Genomic DNA, 21,123 nt, shown 5'->3' on the forward strand with positions numbered 1-21,123 from the left:
CATCCATGGGGTTTCTGTATGAGCACAACAGCTCCTGGGTGATGTTTGCTACCAGTGTTGGGCGACTGTACCTTAGTTCGAATAGGTTCTCTCTGTCTATGTACGGTAGCTGGTTGATGTCTCCGATTAGAGCAATATCACTGGCACGGGACAGGCGGGCGGCAATTACGATTGCCCCGAAATGGTTCATCAGGGCCTCGTCAATTATCAGGCGTTGGCATCCGACATGTTCTCTAAAGCCGTTTACTAGGACTGATGCCATCGTACGTACCCTAGTTCTAACCATGTCCCCGATCCTATGCGCTAGCCTGTTTCGTATATCGACGGCCGCCTCAGTTGTCGTGGTGATAATGGTGTCTTTGCTCACATCGAAGTTATTTACCACCCAGGTTGTCTTCCCACATCCAGGTACCCCGTTCACCCAAGCGATGGTGGGCATCGTCCAGCTATTCCAGGTAGCGTTAATGGTTTCCGCTTTTGCTAGGATTTTGTCCTCTAGCATAATCCTGGTACACTGAGCTACGACCACCATTTGGTTGTTGTGTGGGAGAGTGAGTTTCGGGATGTTGCGTTCCCAGGGCACGAATCCGCATTCCTCGCTATAAGCCGCCATATACGCTCCAGTCATTTTGCCTCTGAGGACTTGGCAACTACTGTTATCGTATATGCAGGCTTCGGCCTCCTCGAGTAAAACTTTTAGCCGGCTTTCGTTCTCTTGCCTGTAGGTCTGCATGATCGTTTTGCAGGACAAGAGATTTACCTGCTTTGTGGCGGTTGTAATTGCCATAAATTCGATGGCGGCATTCTCTAGATGGTCGTTTGAGGTGGTAGCTGTTTTCAGCTTCGGTGGGACCACCTGGCCCATATCCGCTCGAGTAATTTTCCTCTGGGCAAGCCTTTTTCCAGTTTTAGGTTCTCTGGAGATTTGGCGCCTCTCGGGTGTCCTCTGTGGTTTTCCTATAAGGCTTGAGGCAGCTGCTTTAAAAGCCTGGAGGAACCCTTGGACACGCCCTTGCGATGTTAAATTGTGCATCCTCCTTTCCATGTTCCGTTGTTCTGAAGCGGCGACAGCCCCAGCGGTCATCCTCTCCTGTAGGCGTTCAGATCCGGTGACCAAGTATTCGGCTTGTTGGTGGCAGTTGTCAATGCCCCTCGCAAGTATATGACCTTTGAGAAAGCTTAGATCTTCGCCTCTGTCCTCGTACACCACTATTTCATGATGTTTTGAGGCTTTTAGGCAACCCAGCTGGTCAACAATTTCGCCTTTCCTATACTCGATCACCATTGCGTCTACGCTTATTATCCTGGGGACGTTACTGTCTAGCGCTATCTCTCCAAGCTTACTGAGCCATGAGCATGCCTGAACGAACGGGGTGTCGTCGGCCCACTCGAATAGTGCGATGGTCTTGTTACGCCATCGCACTAGTCTGCAGGGCTGATTTCCCACTAGGGTTACTGGCAATGCGTCGTAGGCTTTACGCTTCATGGTAGCCTTCGATGTGCTCCCATTTAGGAGAGAGGCTAGGCCGGGTGATATGGCCACGCTCTTTCGCGCCCCTGAGATACAGAAGCTGATGCCGAGTCTTTCACTGCTTCCGTCCATGAACAGAGCCACGCTTCGGAGTCTTAGTCTAGCTTCTCCTTTTTCTCCACAATCCAACAGCTGATGTGTTGCTGTTTCTTTAGGAGTTGCTTGTGGTGGTGCTGTGATGGTTGTGACTGAGGCTTGATATACTGGTATTGATTGCGGGTCGGGGCGGGGTATGGTGCTGTTTCTCCTGGCTGCTACTCTGAAGACACGATCTGAATAAGATAGAAAATGAGGTCTATGCTTGGTGTCTGCCAGAATATCTTTTAATTCTGACTCCACCAAATTCCTGTCTATCAATGTCTCCAGATCTTGTCTTGCAGCAAGGAAACGGGGGCAGTCGAGAATTATATGCCAGACCGATTCAATGATGTTGGGGTCGCATTCACATTCTGGGCTTTCTTTGAGTTTAAATCTGTACAAATACTCTCCCATCCCCCCATGTCCAGTCAGCATTTGTACGTGAGCAGGGGTCAGTTTGGCACTTCGCGTAATCCGGTAAGCTTGGTTGACATCCGGTAAGAATTTACGCGTGACTGCTCCTGTACTGGATGTCGCATAACGGTCTTGCCATTTCCGGACCGATTCCTCTCTGATCTTTTTCCTGACATAGGACAGGGGGACTTTGTCATAGTCGTGGGAGGTGCTATGTAGAGCTGCCGTTTTGGCGAGCTCATCGGCTCTTTCGTTCCCGGCAGTTCCAATGTGTGCCCTCAGCCAGAACATTTTTATCTCCCTGCCCTCGCACACGACCCTCGCAATGTTTTCCTTTATGCTTCTTGCCAGGGGGTGGCTCAGTTTCGGATTTCGGAGCAGATCGAGTGATGATCTCGAGTCGCTCAAGATATTCACTTTGTTATCCGTACTAGAGCTCACCAGTCTTGTTGCCCTGTGAAGGGCATAAAGTTCCGATTGGAAGACCGTGCACGACGGGTGGAGACCAAAAGTCTCGGACAGTTTTTCTTTTCCATCCTCCCACCAACTTAGGGCGGCGCCGACTTTTCCCTCTATCTTGCTTCCATCCGTGAAGATTTGGGAACCGGTATGCAACGGGTTGGTGTTTTCAAAGAACTCGTAGTTGGTAGAGGTAAGTGTGGACGGATGTGGTAAGTCCAGGTACCCTACTTTCCGTTCGAGCTCTTTGCCTGGCGGGAGGTAGTCGGTTGACAAAAGTTTTTTGGATTTGTACAGATTTGCTGCCTCCTGTATTCTGAGATCGAGAGGCAGCAATCCCGATAGTGCCAGTGCAGATGTGAGCGACACTGTTCGGTAGGCTTTGCATATTTTCTGCGCGAAACCTCTTTGCAGCGAGAACAGTTGTTTTTTGTTCATTTCCAGTTCAACGGCTTCCGACCAGACGCTTGCGGCGTATGTCATGATGGGCTCCACTACTGCGATGTATATTGTCCTCACAATTTCACCGTTAAGTCCCCAGGTTACTTTCGCCGCTCGCGCTAGCTGTTTGTAAATATCCGCTGCCTTTTTACACTGAGCGGTAATATGAGCTTTAAAAGTTAACCTGCGGTCTATGATGAGGCCCAGCAGTTTTATTTCCTCTACGAGATTAATTTTTGTGCCAGCCATGGATAGTTGGGGTAGATCGTACTTCATCTTCTTTGTTAGTAGCATCGCGTTGGTCTTATGCGGTGCGAAGTTGAGTTTGTTCCGAGTTCCCCATTCCACTATTCCATTTAGTACTTTGTTCGCTGACTCCTCTAGGGTGTTTACTGCTTGACCTGTGAAGACAAGGGCCACATCATCTGCGAAAGCTTGGCAATACACTCCCTCAGCCTCTAGTTTGTGTAGCAGTGAGTCGAGTATGATGTTCCAGAACGTCGGTCCTCCTATGGAGCCTTGGACACATCCTTTAGTGGTTCCCTTCTCACATGCTGCACGAGCGTAATTGACCTTGATTTTTCGGTCACTGAGATAAGAGCATACCATCTCGTACAGATTTCGTGGGCACCTTTTCTTTGTCAGTTGATGTTTTAAAGCGGGCCACCATGCGTTGTCGAAAGCACCCTCTATGTCCAGGGAGATGAGAATGACGATGTTTTTACTGTTTATTCCCTCTCTTAGGTGTTCTACGAGGTCATAGAGGGCGTCCTCGGTTCCTCTCTGAGGCATGAAGCCGTACTGTTTTATGTTAAGCGTCGGGAAGATATGCCACTGGAGGCGACTGACCATTAGTTTTTCAACAATTTTTCCGAGAACTGAGAGTAACCCTATTGGTCTGTAGGACTTTGGGTGTGTATAGTCCTCTTTGCCAGCTTTCCGCAAGATAACCACGTGGGCCGTTTTCCATTGGGATGGGAAATGTTTAAACGATAAGCACTTATTGGCTATCGCCATGAACACCTCCCTATCGCACTGAATGGCTGCGCCACAGATATCGGCAGTGAAGCCATCGGATCCGGGGGCTTTTTTTGCGTTCATTGCTTGTAGCACGAGGTCTATTTCTGCGGCAGTAAATGGTGGATCGTCATCTTTAAGATCCTGAGGTATGTTCTTTGTTTTTTCTCTCAGTTCCGCATGGAATAGTTGGTCGGTGCTTACGGAGTCATCTGGGTAGAATGTCTTGGCTAGGAGTTCCGCCGACTCTTGGGGGGATAACGTGTTGCCCGCAGGGTCTCTTAGAAGCATGTCTTCCTGCTTGCCGGAGGTTTTCTTTATGACCCTGTAGATTTTGTCCCACATGCTTTCTTTTTCCTGAGTCGTACAGAACTCCTTCCAACTTTGTGTTTGGGCTTTCTCGGCTTGCTCGGAGTACTCTACTTTGGCTTTTTGATACTCTTCTATGACGTGAGGCATTCTGGAAGCAGCAGCATTCCTTATTCTCCTTTTTTTCCTCAGAACATCTTTTTTTAGATCTTCAAGCGACTTTGACCACCATGGGGGCTTGAGTTCCCCGTTCCATTTTCCTGCGGTTGGGATGGTTTTTTCGCAGGCTGCATGGATGGCTTCAGTATACGCTGAGATCATCTTTTCAAGATCTTCTGGGTTATCACACTCTTTAACAGATGAAATTGTAATGTTTTTCTCAACTAGGAGCAGTTTCAGTTTTGACGCAAATTTCGACCAGTTCGCCTTTCTGGTGTTATAGATACGCGTTGTGATTGGCTTGAGATGTTCTAGTGCCTTTCCCGTGCGCATTGCGAAAGTGATAGCATTGTGGTCTGAAGTTATGAGATTTGCGTCGACTTTCCACTCCTCGATCTTACCCAGAAGGGACGTACTGCAGGCGGTAACATCTACCCTGCTTTTGCAGATTTTTCCATTTCTGTAGGTTTCGAAGGTTGGTGTGTCTCCTGTGTTGAGAATATGGAGGTCCATTTCTGTTAGGAATGAGCTGTATGCCGCTCCTCTGTCATTTTCCGAGACGCTACCCCACCAGTGACTCCATGCATTAACGTCGCCTGCTACAATAAGGTTCCGCGTGTTCAATTTGCCACAGAATGTCTTTGTCCTCTGAATATACGGATCTATTTCCTGATCCCCCTCAAAGTAGACTGATACCAGGCCCAGTTTTGTGCCCCCCCCCCGATCACCATGGCTGCTGCCTCGGTTTCCGTGACCAACTGTGGGTCGTGGATTACCTCCAGCTGGTCACCGAAGACGATGATGGCTGCCTTTACTGGTTTTTGTCGGTTAAGGGTACACTGGATAAGGCGTGTTCCTGGTTGTTGTTTCATATAGCCATGTTTACCCACGTAAGGTTCTTGAACAAGGGCTATTGAAACATTCGTCGCCTTCGCCACCTGGTATAGTTCCGTGGTTGCCAGTTTGGACCTGTGAAGATTTGCCTGGATCATTTTTAAATTGTTGTTGTATTGGTCCGAACTTTGGGGGGATGATTTATGCATCTGTGTGGAGCCTTTAGCAGTAAGAGATTCGCGACCGTGCTATAGCATCCCATTTTGTTCTTTCGGGACACTCACTACTGAACGCGTTGTGCGACAGGTCGTTCCTCTCCCCATTGGCTGACGCTGAGCAGTTTTTGCACGTGGGCGGGAGTCTGTCCAGTCGCACCTGACATTTCTCCCATGTGTGTTTACCTCCACAATGGCTGCAGAGGTCCTCTGTTTCCCTACAGATCGCCTTTGTATGGCCGAAACCGAGACATTTCGTGCATTGCACGAGAGGGGATTGGTCTGCCACAGGTCTCCTTTGAAGACCTATGTAGACTTTCCCTGCCTCTATAAGCCTTTTGTGGGCGAGCGGGGAAACTTCCAGGACCGGGTGGCATTCATGGGTGTTGCGTGCCTTTTTCCTGTATCGCACCTTCATAGTGCATTCTTTGAGGTCTTGGCCTTGGAGCAGTTGCTTATTCTGCGCCAGGAGGTGCTCCACAATCTCTGCGTCAGTGTGGACCTTGAGGACATCTTTTATTATAATTAGAGGATTCCCTGCCTTTGCCACCTGTACCCTTAGGCCTTTGTCCATTTGGACCCTTTTGTGGATGAGGTTCAGATCCTCGCTTGTTCCACAGCTTAGGACCACTTTTTGGTTTTTGGCCTTTCTAATTCTGTCCACCTTGGCTCCCGTTTTCTTGGTGTCCAGTGCGACCGCTATCCGGTCAATTAAATTGTCCCCGGTCTGGTTTTGATCACTGGACGATATTATGAGAGTGTGGTTTGGTCTTGGTGGTGGAGGGGGTAGTGCGGCGACTTTAGCGTAGGTCTTTTTGGCCCCCTTTTCACCCTCCGCAAGGCACATTTCAGCCTCGAGGCTGAGGGATGGAGGTGGTATCCTCAGCTTCTCTTCTCTCATTGTGCGGAGCTCGGACTTGACGGCCTCAAGCGTTTCCGTGATGGGCTGGAACTGCTCTTTGAGGTCGACAGTGACGGGCTGCGGGAGGGACTCGGGAATCCTCTTAGAGTCTATTTTGCTGAGGATTTCTAGGACTTTGCCCATTTCGCAGTTGTCAGGCTTGATTTCATTGGGCGGCTGAGACTCCAGAATACCGACCATTTTTATGTTGAGGCCATGAATTTCAGAAGCCTTCTCAGCTTCCTTGTGCACATCCCGCCGTAGCTCATCCACCTGGTTTTTAATCGTTTCCACGCCGATTTTTATGATGGCGTGATCCCTCAGTAGGGGCTCGTTTGATGTTGTGTGGCCCGTTTGTGTGGCTACGGCGTCGTTCAGCATTTTCAGACGCTGTTTAAGGTCTGCTATAGCCTCGGCCGTCTCCTTTATGAGCCTGTGTGGCTCTTGAGTCTCATATCCTTGCCAGTCTCTGATCGCCTTGGTTTCCGCCAGGTTGGCGGCCAGGTCTTTTCTGGCAAGTCCCAGTTCCCCAGCGAGTTGTTTGTTGAGCTCATTAAGGTGTTTGGTGTGTGCTCTTTCCACCCTCATCAGTTCGGTAGCATGCCTCGACCGCTCTTTCTCCAGGTTGCACCTGTGTCGCGATCTTGAATCCGAAAGGGACAGCACAATCTCATACAGACCAGCGAGACTTTCCAATGCAGTGGTCTTGTGCTCTCGCTTTATCTTGCAGGCCTGCTCGAGTGCTTCCTTCCCCTTTTGTAGCATTTCATTTGCCAGCTTCGTTGCCACGTCCATCTCTACTCCCTTGCGTTTGCCGCTGGGGGCGAAGAGCATGCTGGGCCGCCCCTTAGAGCTTACGTTGGATACGGCGAGATCGAAGCTGGATGCTTCGGACTCATTATCGGAGAGGATTTCCCTGGGAGGGGATAGGTTGCACTGCTCCCAGTTTATAACCTTTGCTACCACGGAGGCGGTCGCCGACTCCTGCTCCCGAACTGAAGACGTGGCCTCCGACTGACTGTCTACTTGTACTTCTGTGGCGGTTGGAGGCGATGGCGACTTCCGCTTCCTCCTTTCCGGAACCTCTGGGACGGAAGCGCTCACACTGGCTTCAGATTTTGTCTTCGATGTTTTTACGGCTCTTTCCGGTGGTCCCATCCTCTCTGCCTTAGTTGTTCTAGTTGATGTTTCTTTGGTAAGTACCATTTCGCGCAGAGATCGTTGCCGTTGGGTGGTTCGTACATTGGGAACGGAATCGCAAGCTGATTTAGACGACATTTTATATTTAGGTACTTTTGCAAAAGTTTATAGAAAAACAATTTATAAGAAAAATTCAGAGTCGTTAACTATTAATTTTACAATGCTGATAAATCTTTACAAAAATGCCCAAGACAATACTAATATTGTTATTAATTATTAATCAATAAACATGCTATATAATAATAATAATAATGTGTTTAATACACGGCTATATAATGATACAATACTATATTATGTTATACAGTATAAGCTATATCTATAAGTTATACTAATTTCTTCCTATGCCAGATATTGTTGGCTTCACCGAGTAGTCCAGAAGTCGTTCGCGCAAGGCAATCGCCTTGTGGTTGGTGTTGTGATCAATTATTTTCGTGGGGTGACTATTGAAGGGGGTCCACAATTGAGACGGGTGACATCAATAATCTTTTTATTATTTTATAATATCACCTATGACAGTTGATGATGTCGCTGTTCGCAAGTAGCAGCAATATGAATCTTGGTATGCGTGTTGGAATGTGTGACCTAGATGTGATATGTCACGTACGTAATACCTCCTCGCGTCGAGATTTGTCTTGATATCAGGCCGTACTAAGAGTTCTTAGGACACTTTGGACCCCTGCAGCGCTGATATTGACCATCCAATTTTCAAAATGCTTGCTGTACCAGATGGAGGTTTTCCAAAATAATAGGAGATAAATACCTGGAAGCTGGTGGTATGCTGGGAGAAGGTTCTGTGGACTGACCAAATTGTAGGTACCGTATCTCCGAAGTTCTTCCAGGAATTTCCTTGCCAACAGTAGTCCGTGTGAGTCACACACTATAAAAACTAAACACAACACTTTTATGCGCGTAGCTCAAAAAAATACCAATTTTTTGGATTTTTTTCCGCGGAGCTGATGTTAACGTGACGGATCTATAATGATATGCGACACACAGGCTGGCGCGCCTGCGGGGACCAGATAGGTGCAGGACGGCCATTCTCACTTTTATGAACAACTAAAAATTTTAGGGTCGCGTACAGATTTTAATGGCTGTATCCTGAATTTATTTCAGTTATTAAAGTTTAGTCTGAGATGAAAGTGTATGAAGGTTTACAGCCTTGCGATTCTGTAAAATCAGATATCTTACTTCGATCTTCATTCTCCCTTCACCTTTCACTTAACGTATGTCATCTCATACATTATTTGTCAAAATCTCGAAATTGCGAAAATTACAGAATGCCAATTTCAAAACTCACTCCGGATTCAGAATCGAGTAATGACAATTAGCTTTATAGAATCGCAAGACAGAGATTATACTTATAGATACTGGTCGGGATTTTGTAAATATTAATATTTTTACCCACGATTGGCAATGTAGGTTTTCATGGTTTGTTCATAGGACATTTGATCGATATGGAGAAGATTCCATAATTAGGTACGTTACTCATTTACAATATTTAAATAGCATTTTATGCTATTGACATACTAAGTAGCTACTTCGTGGGAGTATAAAGTCTGCACATTCATTCAGAAAGAATTATTACTTACGTACCACATCATGTTATTTAAATGTGTAAATGTCGCATACTCGCATACATATTGCGTGGAACCCCTAACCCGACATTTATTCCAGTAACCGTTACCACGCCCACGCGGGAATTCTTTTTACGAATTTTGAATTTGGATTCGGAACGTAGATGTATCGTTGCGCTTGACACGGGTGAAGCTTGCAATCTGTACCCGTATCATGAAAATTCGAGCTAACGAATAGAATCGAATGCGAGTGCGACTACTGTCAACTTGACAGCACTTTCGAACACTTTTTACCTTTCGAATAAGTTTCGAAAAGAATGACCACAGAGTACATAATATTATTCTGACAATGACCTATGGAATGATAGCTGTCAAACTTTCGCAAATCTATACATCGCCATTTTGTTGTTGACAGGTTGACAGCACTTTCGAATAGACTATCGAATAGAATATGCTGCGGTTTTTCGTGATACGGGTGCTGAAAACGATTTTTCTTCGTTTTCGTTTGCATTATTTAGTATGAGTTCAACCGCTTTGCTTTGTAGCTACAATTTAGATTCACTTCGCATATTTTTTTAAAACTTTGTTATAAGGAAAATAGGCATGTTATAAGATTGAGATGAAGGATTGTGATATGTTTGTTTAACTTAACGTAAAGGAATGTAGCGTTGTTTACCCCTCTCGTAATGCCGTAATGGCTACTTATCGGTTTATATTTTTAGTTATTAGGTGTCTAAAATTGATTGTTTATATTTTGATAGATTAGACTGATAGTAACAGCATTAACGCAGATTTTAACTAAGAGGTATATTGAATATTAGTTTGGTTTTTGAAATTTGATAATCTGGGAGTGTTCAGGTTTCTTTCTTGGAAAGATACATTGCAACTATATTGGTACAAGGGTGCGTTGCGTTGCGCTGTGTGTAGAGTAATAAAATTATCTTATACATAATATATAAAAAAGGCTCATAAAAATATAATAGAATTAATGATTTCATCACAACAATTTATTAGAATTTTCAAACAGTTACTAAATACAATTAAGACCCATAAAACAAACCGCAACATTGGGAGGATTTTGAAGAAAACATTAATTATTAATTAGTCACTGGACCCAGATACCTTGGTGACACTACCTCCTTATTATATAAAACGAATACTAAAAATAGTTCTAGTTTAGAACCGGTAACAATCCCGTATTTTCATACAAATCAGTAGTCTAAAGCCAGGTTTAAACCCGAACTATCTAAAGTCTTCATTATACAGGTGAGTCTTTCGTAGGTGCATATCCGGAAGCATGTTACAAAGCTCATCATTCTGAACAACTTTTGTTACATGCACCATCTGCACCATGAAAGACTCATCCTGTACAACAAGGAGTGATGGGTACATCATCAGGATTACGCGGCGCTACTGGAAGCTGAAGAGCTAGCGGTGGAGGTGGTTTTGTCACCGCTGTCACCGCCGCTGCTGTCACCGCCCCCGTTCACCTGGTTCTGGATGAGGGTGAACAGGTTCTGCATGTAATTCTGGTACTGGCTGATGGTGTTCGCGTCCATGCCTTGAGGCACCGGCGGGATGAACTGCGTGGCTGTGGAAGTTGACATGTTAAATTAAATTAAAATAAAAAAGTATTTATTTAGACCAACGCACCATATAGATTGAAAAAAACTTCTTCTCCTGCTTCCAAATGTTATGGGTAGTGTTGCTTGCATCTAGGACTTATCGTTAAGCGGGAAATTTAAAATTTTGATGAGTGTTTCCTGACCAGGTCGCCTAAAGTATTTAGGAGGGTTTTGTGTTTCCATAATCTGGTGCAGCGTAGGACATAGAGTTGAATTATATGACATATTGAAAACTTAGGGCCACTTGCACCAACATATTAAATCTAGATATAGTGTTAAATCTCGATTTAGGATCTAATTTTATATGGATTGACGTTTCTTAAATCAAGGTTTGACACTAACCCCCTTATTCATAGAGAAGTTACAATACGTTTTAACTAATAAACTGTTTTGTCCCTCTCCGACAAAGAACAATTTGTTTCTTGACAGAGAGGGACAAAACAGTTTATTAGTTAAAACGTATTGTAACTTTTCTATGAATAAGGGGGTAAATCTAGATTTAAATGTTTGTGCAAGTGGCCCTTAGTGTCTGATACCTCTCAGGGTAGCATTCTCACTCTGAGAAGGTCAGGTTTCTTTGCCTAGACTGTACAAAGCCGGCGCATGAGCGTCTAGTTTATAAAAAAAGGACTCACTGTCTATACCGCCGATACCGGCTAATTGGCTTTGCGGCGCAGCCACCTGAAAAATAATAAGTTTCATGAAGACGTGTAGGCACCTACTTACAATTATGTCTATAATATAATGAAGTTTATTTTGATAAATGTCTGTATGTATGACTGTTTGTTGCCATAATAAAGATAAAAAAATAATTAAAATAAAAAAGAAATGATATATATTGAGACTTATAATTTCTAAAACTATAAACTACCTATTTTACTTTTAATAAGGAAAAGGCGGAAACGCTGGAGGAGTTAGGCGAAATGCTCACAGACCTCAATGATGCCTCTAAACAAGTTGGGCTGAAAATGAACATGGACAAGACAAAGGTCATGTCGAACGAACATGTTTCATCATCGCCCGTAACTGTAGGAGGTGTCACCATCGAAGTTGTTGATCAGTATCCCTACCTAGGACAAGTGATCCGATTAGGAAAATCCAACTTCGATAAAGAGGTAGCTCGTAGAATCCAACTCGGATGGGCAGCGTTCGGGAAATTACGACACATCTTCACTGAAAACATACCTCAGTGTCTGAAAACAAAAGTTTTCAATCAGTGCGTGTTGCCAGTGATGACTTACGGAGCCGAGACGTGGTGCTTCACCAAAGGGCTTATCCACAAGCTCAGAGTTGCTCAGCGTGCTATGGAAAGGGCTATGTTAGGCGTGTCCCTGCGAGATAGGATTCGTAATGAAGAAATCCGCAGGAGAACTAAAGTTACCGACATAGCCAAAAGGATTAGCACGCTGAAGTGGCAATGGGCTGGCCACGTAGCCCGCAGAGCCGACGACCGCTGGAGTAGAAAGGTTCTGGAGTGGAGACCCCGTGTCGGCAAACGGCGTGTCGGTCGCCCCCCAACCCGTTGGTCTGATGATCTGCGGAAGGTAGCGGGAAGCCGCTGGATGCAGATGGCGGGTGACCGTTTGGGGTGGCGATCGTTAGGAGAGGCCTATGTCCAACAGTGGACTACGGAAGGCTGAGAGAGTAAGGAAAAGGAAAAATAGTTACGATCGTAAATACGGACAGATTCACTATCGCAGACGCTCGTGACGTCACTCCACTTTTAGACTTTGTTAGAGATAATTTATGAAATGTAATACCCCATCCACACGCTCGGCGAACAATGGCAAACAGCAAACAGCAAACAGCAAACACTGACGTGTGGATGGGTGTTTGTCGTTGTTTGCCTGTTTGTGTTTGTGTTCGCCAGTGTTCGGCATCGGTGTCGGTTTTTCTTGCCAGATCAAAGGATGTTCGGCAAACAGTTCGCTACGTATCCACACGTCTGGCAGCGATCAGTATGCGCGCTAGCATTGCGGGAGGCGGACGTATCAACTTGCTACACTTTTTCGTTGGCGCGCATTTTTTTTATGTATGTTCACCGATTACTCCGCCGTTTATGAACCGATTTTGAAAATTCTTTTTTTTTTGTATTGGGTTGAGCTCCCAAGTGGTCCCATTTTTTTTCAGAATTTTATCTCACCCCTAAGGGTGGGTAAAGGGGTAAAAACAGGGTATGAATTTCCATTTTGGACACATATTAACCGATTCTAATGAAATTAAAAACATAAATATAGTTCTTGTAACAAAAAAATATGATGGTGACCTTGAGCTGATCTGATGATGGAAACGGAAGGCAGTCAAGGGAACTCCTCAACGGTATATAGCAACTACCTCGTGTTTAGGCTTGAATGATTCGTATTGATTAGTAGGACTTTTTGGTATCATTTGCATCTTCCTTTTGATTAAAAATTATTGCAAATAAACTAAAAACTATAATACCTATAAAATAATAATTAAAAAGAAGAAGTCAGTTTTTAATATTTTTTTAATTATTATTATTATCCCATCATCGTCTTTGCTTTCTTCTTATTTTCCTTTTTTCTTTCTCTTGCTTTAATTTATATAATAAAAATATGTCAACCCGAAAGTAATAGCTCGTCGTCCGCCGTGTTTGCCGGTTCGGAATGTTATGAGCGTTCGCCGAGCATGTGGATGGCTGTTTGTGTTCGGTGATTGTGGTTGGTGTTTGTGACTTTGTTTGCTGTTTGCCGTGTTTGTGACAAACAGCAAGCGTATGGATGGGGCTTAAGTACTTACCGTTATGGCGATTGAGACACACAGAGCGAAGCAAACCAAAGTTAGTTGAGTCATCTTTGTTATATTTCTTTTCTTTTTACTGTTTCACAACCGAAGAATGAAAACTGTATGATGTCTCTGTTCGAAAACCCTTTACCTTATATAATCCTCAATCTTCAAAAATACCTTATCAGGAAGGAAACCTAAATCGTTTTTAAACCTTAATTAAGGTATTCAAATTTCCTCCTTGAAAAAATGTGAAACTGGTTTTTATATGATAATACGAGGACTCAATTTCTTTTATAACGTTAAGATGGGCGTTTCTTACGTTAAGTTGAAGGTATTTGCAGTCTTAAGTACGAATAAAGGGTATTTTAGATAAAATTAAGTACTAAAATATGTAAACCGGTGGAAGTTTTCTGTATCGCGATACACAAGTAGTTTTTTTTTTAAATATACGTAGTACGTAGCAGTCAAGTTGCTATGGCGGTGAACTGGTATGAAAACACTTAAAATGATTAAAAATAGGGCTTACACAAGTTCTATTATAGAATAGAAGAGATCTTTATTGGTCAGCACAAATATTAAGACATACAAAGAATACTTATAAACTAGGAACAATGAACAATAGGCGGCCTTATCGCGATCACGATAAGAGCGATCTCTTACAGGCAACCTTAAACATAACGAAATAAAAGTAAAGAAAAATTTGAGGGCGGTGTACCTACTACCTAACTACTTATAATATACCTATTATGTCTGTGTAGTCAAGTGTAGTGTGGATATATCTTCTCTGAACATAATCAATATATGTACTTTGTGTTTAACTAGTTCGTATGGGGAGCAGGAATCTGCATCTTATATATAATATACTGTCTCTCTGAGGCAGAGATAATGAGATGATTGGCTATTTGGCTTCCGTCCATTTAAGAAGAGCTGTATATCGTATATCACAAAACTCAATTTTTTCTCAATAAAATGCTTTGACGATACCAATTTATCATAATTATTAAGTATTTTTAACTTTAGTTATATCTAGCTATCAGCAAAATGTGTTGGGAATAATTATTGGATTTTCATTATCCTTTGATAAGCATTTTAGTTGTTTACAGAGAGTATTCTAGGAACTCACCGTCCTAGTACTTTTATTTTTATTTTAGAACAGTTTTTCCATTCTTCAAGATTTATTTGCAATTTCCATTGAAGGAGAAAAATTATTAATATATTCATCGCGGCGTCGTACACAATTTATTTTTGTTTGATTAAAGTATTATACTTATCTGTTTTTAGTTTTTCTCAGAATTCATACTGAAAATCACTAAATAACATATTATATCATCAAAATAATATCGCAGAGCAAAAGTTGATCAGAATGAGCCCGCGAATCACCTCCCTTCGGCTTAATTTACCTTTATTTATCATGTGTTGAACTCAGAATACTGCATTGATGTGATAATTAACCTATTGGACCAGGCCTAACTGGACTTCGGTACTTATAGTTAAGAATAAGTGACCTCTTCTGGCACAGGTGCTTATGTACTTAAAAGAAAGGATCAAGATAAGATTACTGTAAAACATTTTGGAAATTGAATTAATGTATTTTTATTTGAACTCTCACACAATACGGTACCATAAGCGTATTTTCATTTCGTTACCCAAAACAAAGACACGGTCTGCAGCGTCCAGTATACAATAAAGTCATGGCTGGCCAGAATCTAATAACTACGGTTACACACGAGATTAGGGTATGTCTTACAACCCTCTAATAATAAGTGAAGCAGAAAATCTTTGTAGGAATGGCGCCCCTTCACGATCCTTATAACGATCGACTGAACTGACCATAACGCCTTGATTCAACCTTCATCGATGTGGGATTAAACTTACAACAAGATACTACAAGATAGTGTTTACCATAGGATAGAGAGTAGAATCTCTACAATCTTCCGGTAAAAAGTATTGCAAAAGTGGTATAGTAGCCTGAAAGGGGATGAGTAAGCTTGTAATACAAAAATTCAGATCCACTTTGTGCTATGTTCTTTTTTTAAATACGTGAATAAAATATCTAAGTTCTATTGTATAGGTACCCCGAATTTATTCTTACTTATATCAATTGTTGTTAATAGTTGACTTTAGACACCCTTTTTAACCGACTTCAAAAAAAGGGGGAGGTTCTCAATTCGTCGGGATCTTTTTTTTTTTTTTATCTTTTTTTTTATGTATGTTCACCGATTACTCCGCCGTTTATGGACCGATTTTGAAAATTCTTTTTTTGTTGTATTGCATTGAGCTCCCAGGTGGTCCCATTTTTTTTTTCAGAATTTTAGTTCACCCCCAAGGGTGGGTAAAGGGGTAAAAACAGGGTATGAATTTCCATTTTGGGCACCTAGTAACCGATTCTAATGAAATTCAGAACGTAAATATAGTTCTTATAACAAAAAAATATGATGGTGACCTTGAGCTGATCTGATGATGGAAACGGAAGGCAGTCAGGGGAACTCCTCAACGGTATATAGCAACTACTTCGTGTTTAGGCTTGAATGATTCGTATTGATTAGTAGGACTTTTTGGTATCATTTGCACCTTACTTTTGATTGAAAATTATTGCAAATAAACTAAAAACTATAAAATAAAATAATAATTAAAAAAAATTAAAAACCGACTTCAAAAAACCACTAAAATGTAACCACTAGTGTAGTTCCTGCTTAGGTATATTTGTACTGTCATATACGAGTAGAATTTGTGTAAACCTTAAATTATTTCTTACATTTTAGTGGTTTTTTGAAGTCGGTTTTTAATTAAGTAGGCCAGGTTTGAACTACAGTGTCGTTACATTACATCCTTAACCTTCCTCATAAACTGACGAGAGACCTCAAATGAAAGTTTTTTTTTTTATTTCCATTACAATACGGCACTGGATCAAGGCCTATAGTTACGCCGCCGCCCATCGGTTACACATATCAAGATTTCACGGCTCAACACGCGCCCACGAGGATAGTGGAAATTATATGGTTTCTGTTCTGGGAAAACTCGTCTCCTTTATAAAAAGTTATAGGTAGGTATATCTATAACTGAATCATATAATATACAAAACTTGAACAAACCGGAGCAACATTTAAAATAGAAAAAGAGGTCAAACAGGGAGACCCGCTATCTCCCAAATTATTTACGGCCACTTTAGAGGAAATATTCAAAGGGCTAGCGGTCTTGTGGACGGACGTCGGACAGGGGTATTGACATTGGTGGCAGAAGGCTCACAAACCTTCGCTTCGCTGATGACATAGTCCTGTTCGCCACTTCTGCACCAATACTTCAAACAATGCTAGAAGACCTTAGCACGGCGAGCGTTGGACTGAAGATGAACCGGTCAAAGACTAAAGTCATGAGTAACAGTGCAAAACGTAGGGTTGAGGTAGACGGTCAGGAGATACAGTATGTCGAGGAGTACCTTTATCTAGGCCAGATAGCTTCATTTCATAACCGGTAAGACAAAGAAGTCGAAAGACGGATTGAAAACGCCTGGAAAAGCTTCTGGTCTATGAAATCTTTAATGAAGAGAGAGCTACCATTATCGCTCAAGCGGAAGCTCCTTGACATGTGTATCCTGCCCGTCCTAACCTACGGCGCTCAGACTTGGTCTTTAACGGAACATCAGAAGTCCAAGCTGAAGGTTTGCCAACGAGCGATGGAGCGCAGTATACTGGGTGTGACCAGGTTAGACCACGTGAGGAATACCACACTGCGCTCCACCACTCGCATAAAAGACGTAGGTGCACAGGCCGCTAAGCTGAAGTGGGCCTGGGCAGGCCATGTCATGCGAATGCACTCGGACCGGTGGGCAAAAATTATAAACGAGTGGGTGCCGAGCGACGGACGCAGGCGCCCAGGTAGACCTAGAAGGAGATGGCGGGATGACCTGGACAGATTTTTGCCGGATTGGCGTCAGGTGGTCGACAGCAGAGACGTGTGGAATAAACATGGGGAGGCCTTTGCCCAACAGTGTTTAAAAAAATATATATATACAGAATGGAATTTTATATGGGTCATTCTGAGAAACGTTTTATGTGAAAACCACCTCAGCAATACCTTAATCGTGAACGTGTACGAGGTGTACATCCAATTATAGATAAGAGTTATATTTTAATGCATATAATTTTAAAAAATAATGCATACCTCATATATACTTTCTGAAACCTTAATATGATAAGTATTATTTGTGTCAATACGAGTACGCATGTTTCGAGTGCGAAAACCCGAAAGTTATCATAATGGCCTGAGTTTGAGATGGGTTTGTTTGTATTTATGTACAATCATGCATTTTTATTTACTCTCTAGAGTAAACAATATATGATTATATGTATGTATATTATTTCTGCTAAAAAGTGCCTTGAAAGAGTCGGAAACCATATATACCCAAAATATGCCCATAGGTATATTATAATAAGATACTCTGTACACGAATACAATCCATATGGTTCTCATTTCCGTATAATTTCAGTCATCTAAACTTGTAGTTTAGTTCAGCTGTGTCTCGTGAAGTTTTGACAGTACACATGTCGATAAGCCTTTGTGTCGATACCAGTCGATACCATATGGCACATGGCACTTTTGAATTACTGTTACGTGCATATTCTATGCTAACTAAATAGGAATTTAGACCCACCCAAGTTATTAATCGACGTCTTATCGATGTGTTATGTTATGTATGACGCTTTGAACAATTCACAAAATATTTAAGTAGTTATAAAACCTACTTGTTAACCTTAGGTCGGCATTTTGGCGTAACAAAACCGTTTGCTGGTAAAAAAGAGAAATAAATTAAGGAATAGTTAACTAACTATACGAAAGATCTGATTTCTTGAAATAATCTCAACATTTATATGAGGGTCCACGGACTTTTTCCCCTTTTTTCAGACTAAAATCTTCAATTGGTTCATGTTTTGTGACTGGAATAATTCGGATTATTTTGCATAAATGGTTAAAATAATTAATTTTGTGACTACATTGAATACTAAATGAAGTAGCGCGAATGTTTTTGTAAACTGTTATTTATTATCGAAATAAAGGAAGGTTGAAATGAGGTAGACCATTGTTGAATTCCGGTCGGGTACATTTTTAACTGGTGTTGCGTCGTCTCGGGCTGGGTGATGGTGACTGCTATGTTGAAGTTTCCGGGTTTGATTCCCGACAGGGGCAGATAGAATAGTATATGTATATGTCGCAGGCAAATTGTAAGATCTCGCCGTTTACATACGGCGTCGTCAGTTTACAAACGCTCGCTGTTTTGTAATTTGCCGAAGGCATATTGATAACTCGTTCAAACGTTCTGATTTCGACGTTAGTTGCAGTTTTAGGGTGACCATGATAAAACACAGTTTGAACTTTGAATAAATGGAAAAATCTTCAAGTAAGACTTTTTACTTTTGTTTTCTAAAGTAGGTACCTAAGCAGGTACTACATAAGTTTAAATATTTAATAAAAAGATACATTTAAATAAAAAACGTAGTCATTTATACGGGTTCCCCTCATCTCGCCTAATCTTTATTGCACAAAACTCGTTTCGCATAACTCGTAAGGTCTAAACTTTTTTGCACTACTTTGCAAAATCTTAAGTGGCAGAAGACTCGTTATGTCTAAAACTCTTTTGGCACAATCTTGAAACACATAAGTCTCATTTGCTCAAATTGTTCGTATAGGTAAAATCTTGTTTCTCCTAATATTATCTTAATAAATAATATATTAACTATGTTGTAAATGTACAAATTGCGGTATTTTTCTCCTACATCCCGAAAATCACGATATTGAATTATCAAAATATCGAAAGTTAATGACCACTATAATTATTACAAACGCCATTAAACCCCATGGGATCGACACCTAAAGATAGATGCGACGACGAGCAAAGCGAGGAGGAGCGTGTTAGGTGCACATTTTCGTCAAAAGCAAAGCGGAGCGCAGCGAAGCGGAGCGGAGCGTTTCCTACATACAAGGAAACAATACAAGGCACCAGTTGCGCTAAGACGCCCCATCCAAGTTAAAGCCCGAATATTATTACTTTATTTAACCTATGTTATTTGTTATAGCATTATTAGACTATTCAAGATTTGGCCATACCAATATTAGGCTAAACAATATTATGCGAAATAACTTTTTACTAAACGAGATTTATGCCATACGATTTTCGGCGAAACGAGACTTTGACCAAACGTAACTATGCAATACGAGATTAGGCAAATAAATCTTATGCCAAAAAAGGTAGAACCCATTTATACAGAACAATAAAACTAGGCATTTCCAGATAAAAACAAACACTGGTGCCCGAATGCGCTAAACTTAGGAAAACGAATTACTAAGAGTTTACTTAAGAATTTATAAAACTCTAACTTAATATCCTGCATGTGTCCTCCGTACACCGGAATCTATGGATAACGTAGTAGTTTTTAGGTGCGGGATAACCTCAAAAACTTTGTCGTTTGTCTACGGCCTTTTTACTTCTCTTGCACTGTTATAAATGACTTTAAAGTCATAATTATTTGGTGAAAATGCTTCTACATTCATAATATTTGCACTGTTTTGAGTATTTATTGAGTCACAGAACCACTACTTGATGCCATTTTTGTTGTTGTGATCAACAGCGCCGCGCGTGGTAAGAACCAGAACTAAATTCTTCAATTTGCCGCGGCATTATGTAAACGGCGTATGGATTGTCAATGAAATGTTGTGGCATATTATAAAATGACACGGCAATATACATTTTGCCTTCGGCATATTACAAAACAGCGAGCGTTTGTAAACTGACGACGCCGTATGTAAACGGCGAGATCTTACAAAATGCCTGCGACATATATACTCTTTATTTACAATATCACAACTTATAGATAAAACAACAGATATTGGTTTACAAACTTATTTTTTTCTGTGTGTGACGTGTAATATTGCTACTTATCTATTTTTACGCCTGCTCCTGGTTCCTAAAAAAAAATATGGTGGACTTCACCCCAACTATAGGTACCTGTCGGGTTCTTAATATATGTTTAAGTTTTAATTACATATTGTCTTTTATTTTTATTTTTACTTAAAGTATATCAAATTTGGACCTGAAAAGACCTTGTAGGTAAATACGCCTTGCAGTCACGTTCATCTGTATCCTTTAACAAGCATTACGTTTTGTTTCTATTTGTCTTACCAAAGATCACTGATAATTTTCCACCCGGTAAAACGATCCCCATTTTGAACACGACAACACCCACTTACCGCTTAACAAACTTTCCCATTTACAAATGCAAAAAAGTTGAATAATTAAAAATGAAATCGCTTATACAATTGAATTCAGTGAGTTCACAACAATGGGGATGAAACGTGGCCATTGTTGTGTTACGGTATTCGAGATGAGGCTACACCGCGGGCCTGGACCTGTAGGTTCTTCGGGAATACATTAGAGTACGAGTAGTAGAGTACTTATTTATGTTGCAAAGTTAGTTATGTTTTGTATGTACGACATAGCTAACTTTGCAACATAAACAAGTACTTACCAACATAAAAACAAGATTATAGTAAAAAAAATGTGATTTCTGACAGTAACGTAGATAACGTCTTATCTGTTACCCTTTGCAAAGTTAGCGTGTTGGAC

The 21,123-nt window shown here is 41.7% G+C and overlaps 1 protein-coding gene across 1 annotated transcript; it reads right to left on the reverse strand.

The window, feature by feature from the left end:
- Positions 1-733: 733 nt before the first annotated feature.
- Positions 734-5,058, reverse strand: LOC125489047 (the record flags this gene model as incomplete). The annotated part of the gene is made up of 2 exons (XM_048623478.1): positions 4,833-5,058; positions 734-4,802 (listed from the first exon to the last, which is right to left on the reverse strand). Coding segments are annotated over exons 1-2 (4,158 nt in total), but the record flags the coding sequence as incomplete, so codon positions are not given.
- Positions 5,059-21,123: the final 16,065 nt, after the last annotated feature.

This window comes from Plutella xylostella, chromosome 10 (genome assembly GCF_932276165.1).
Source record: "Plutella xylostella chromosome 10, ilPluXylo3.1, whole genome shotgun sequence".
Classification (NCBI taxonomy): Eukaryota; Metazoa; Arthropoda; class Insecta; order Lepidoptera; family Plutellidae; genus Plutella; species Plutella xylostella.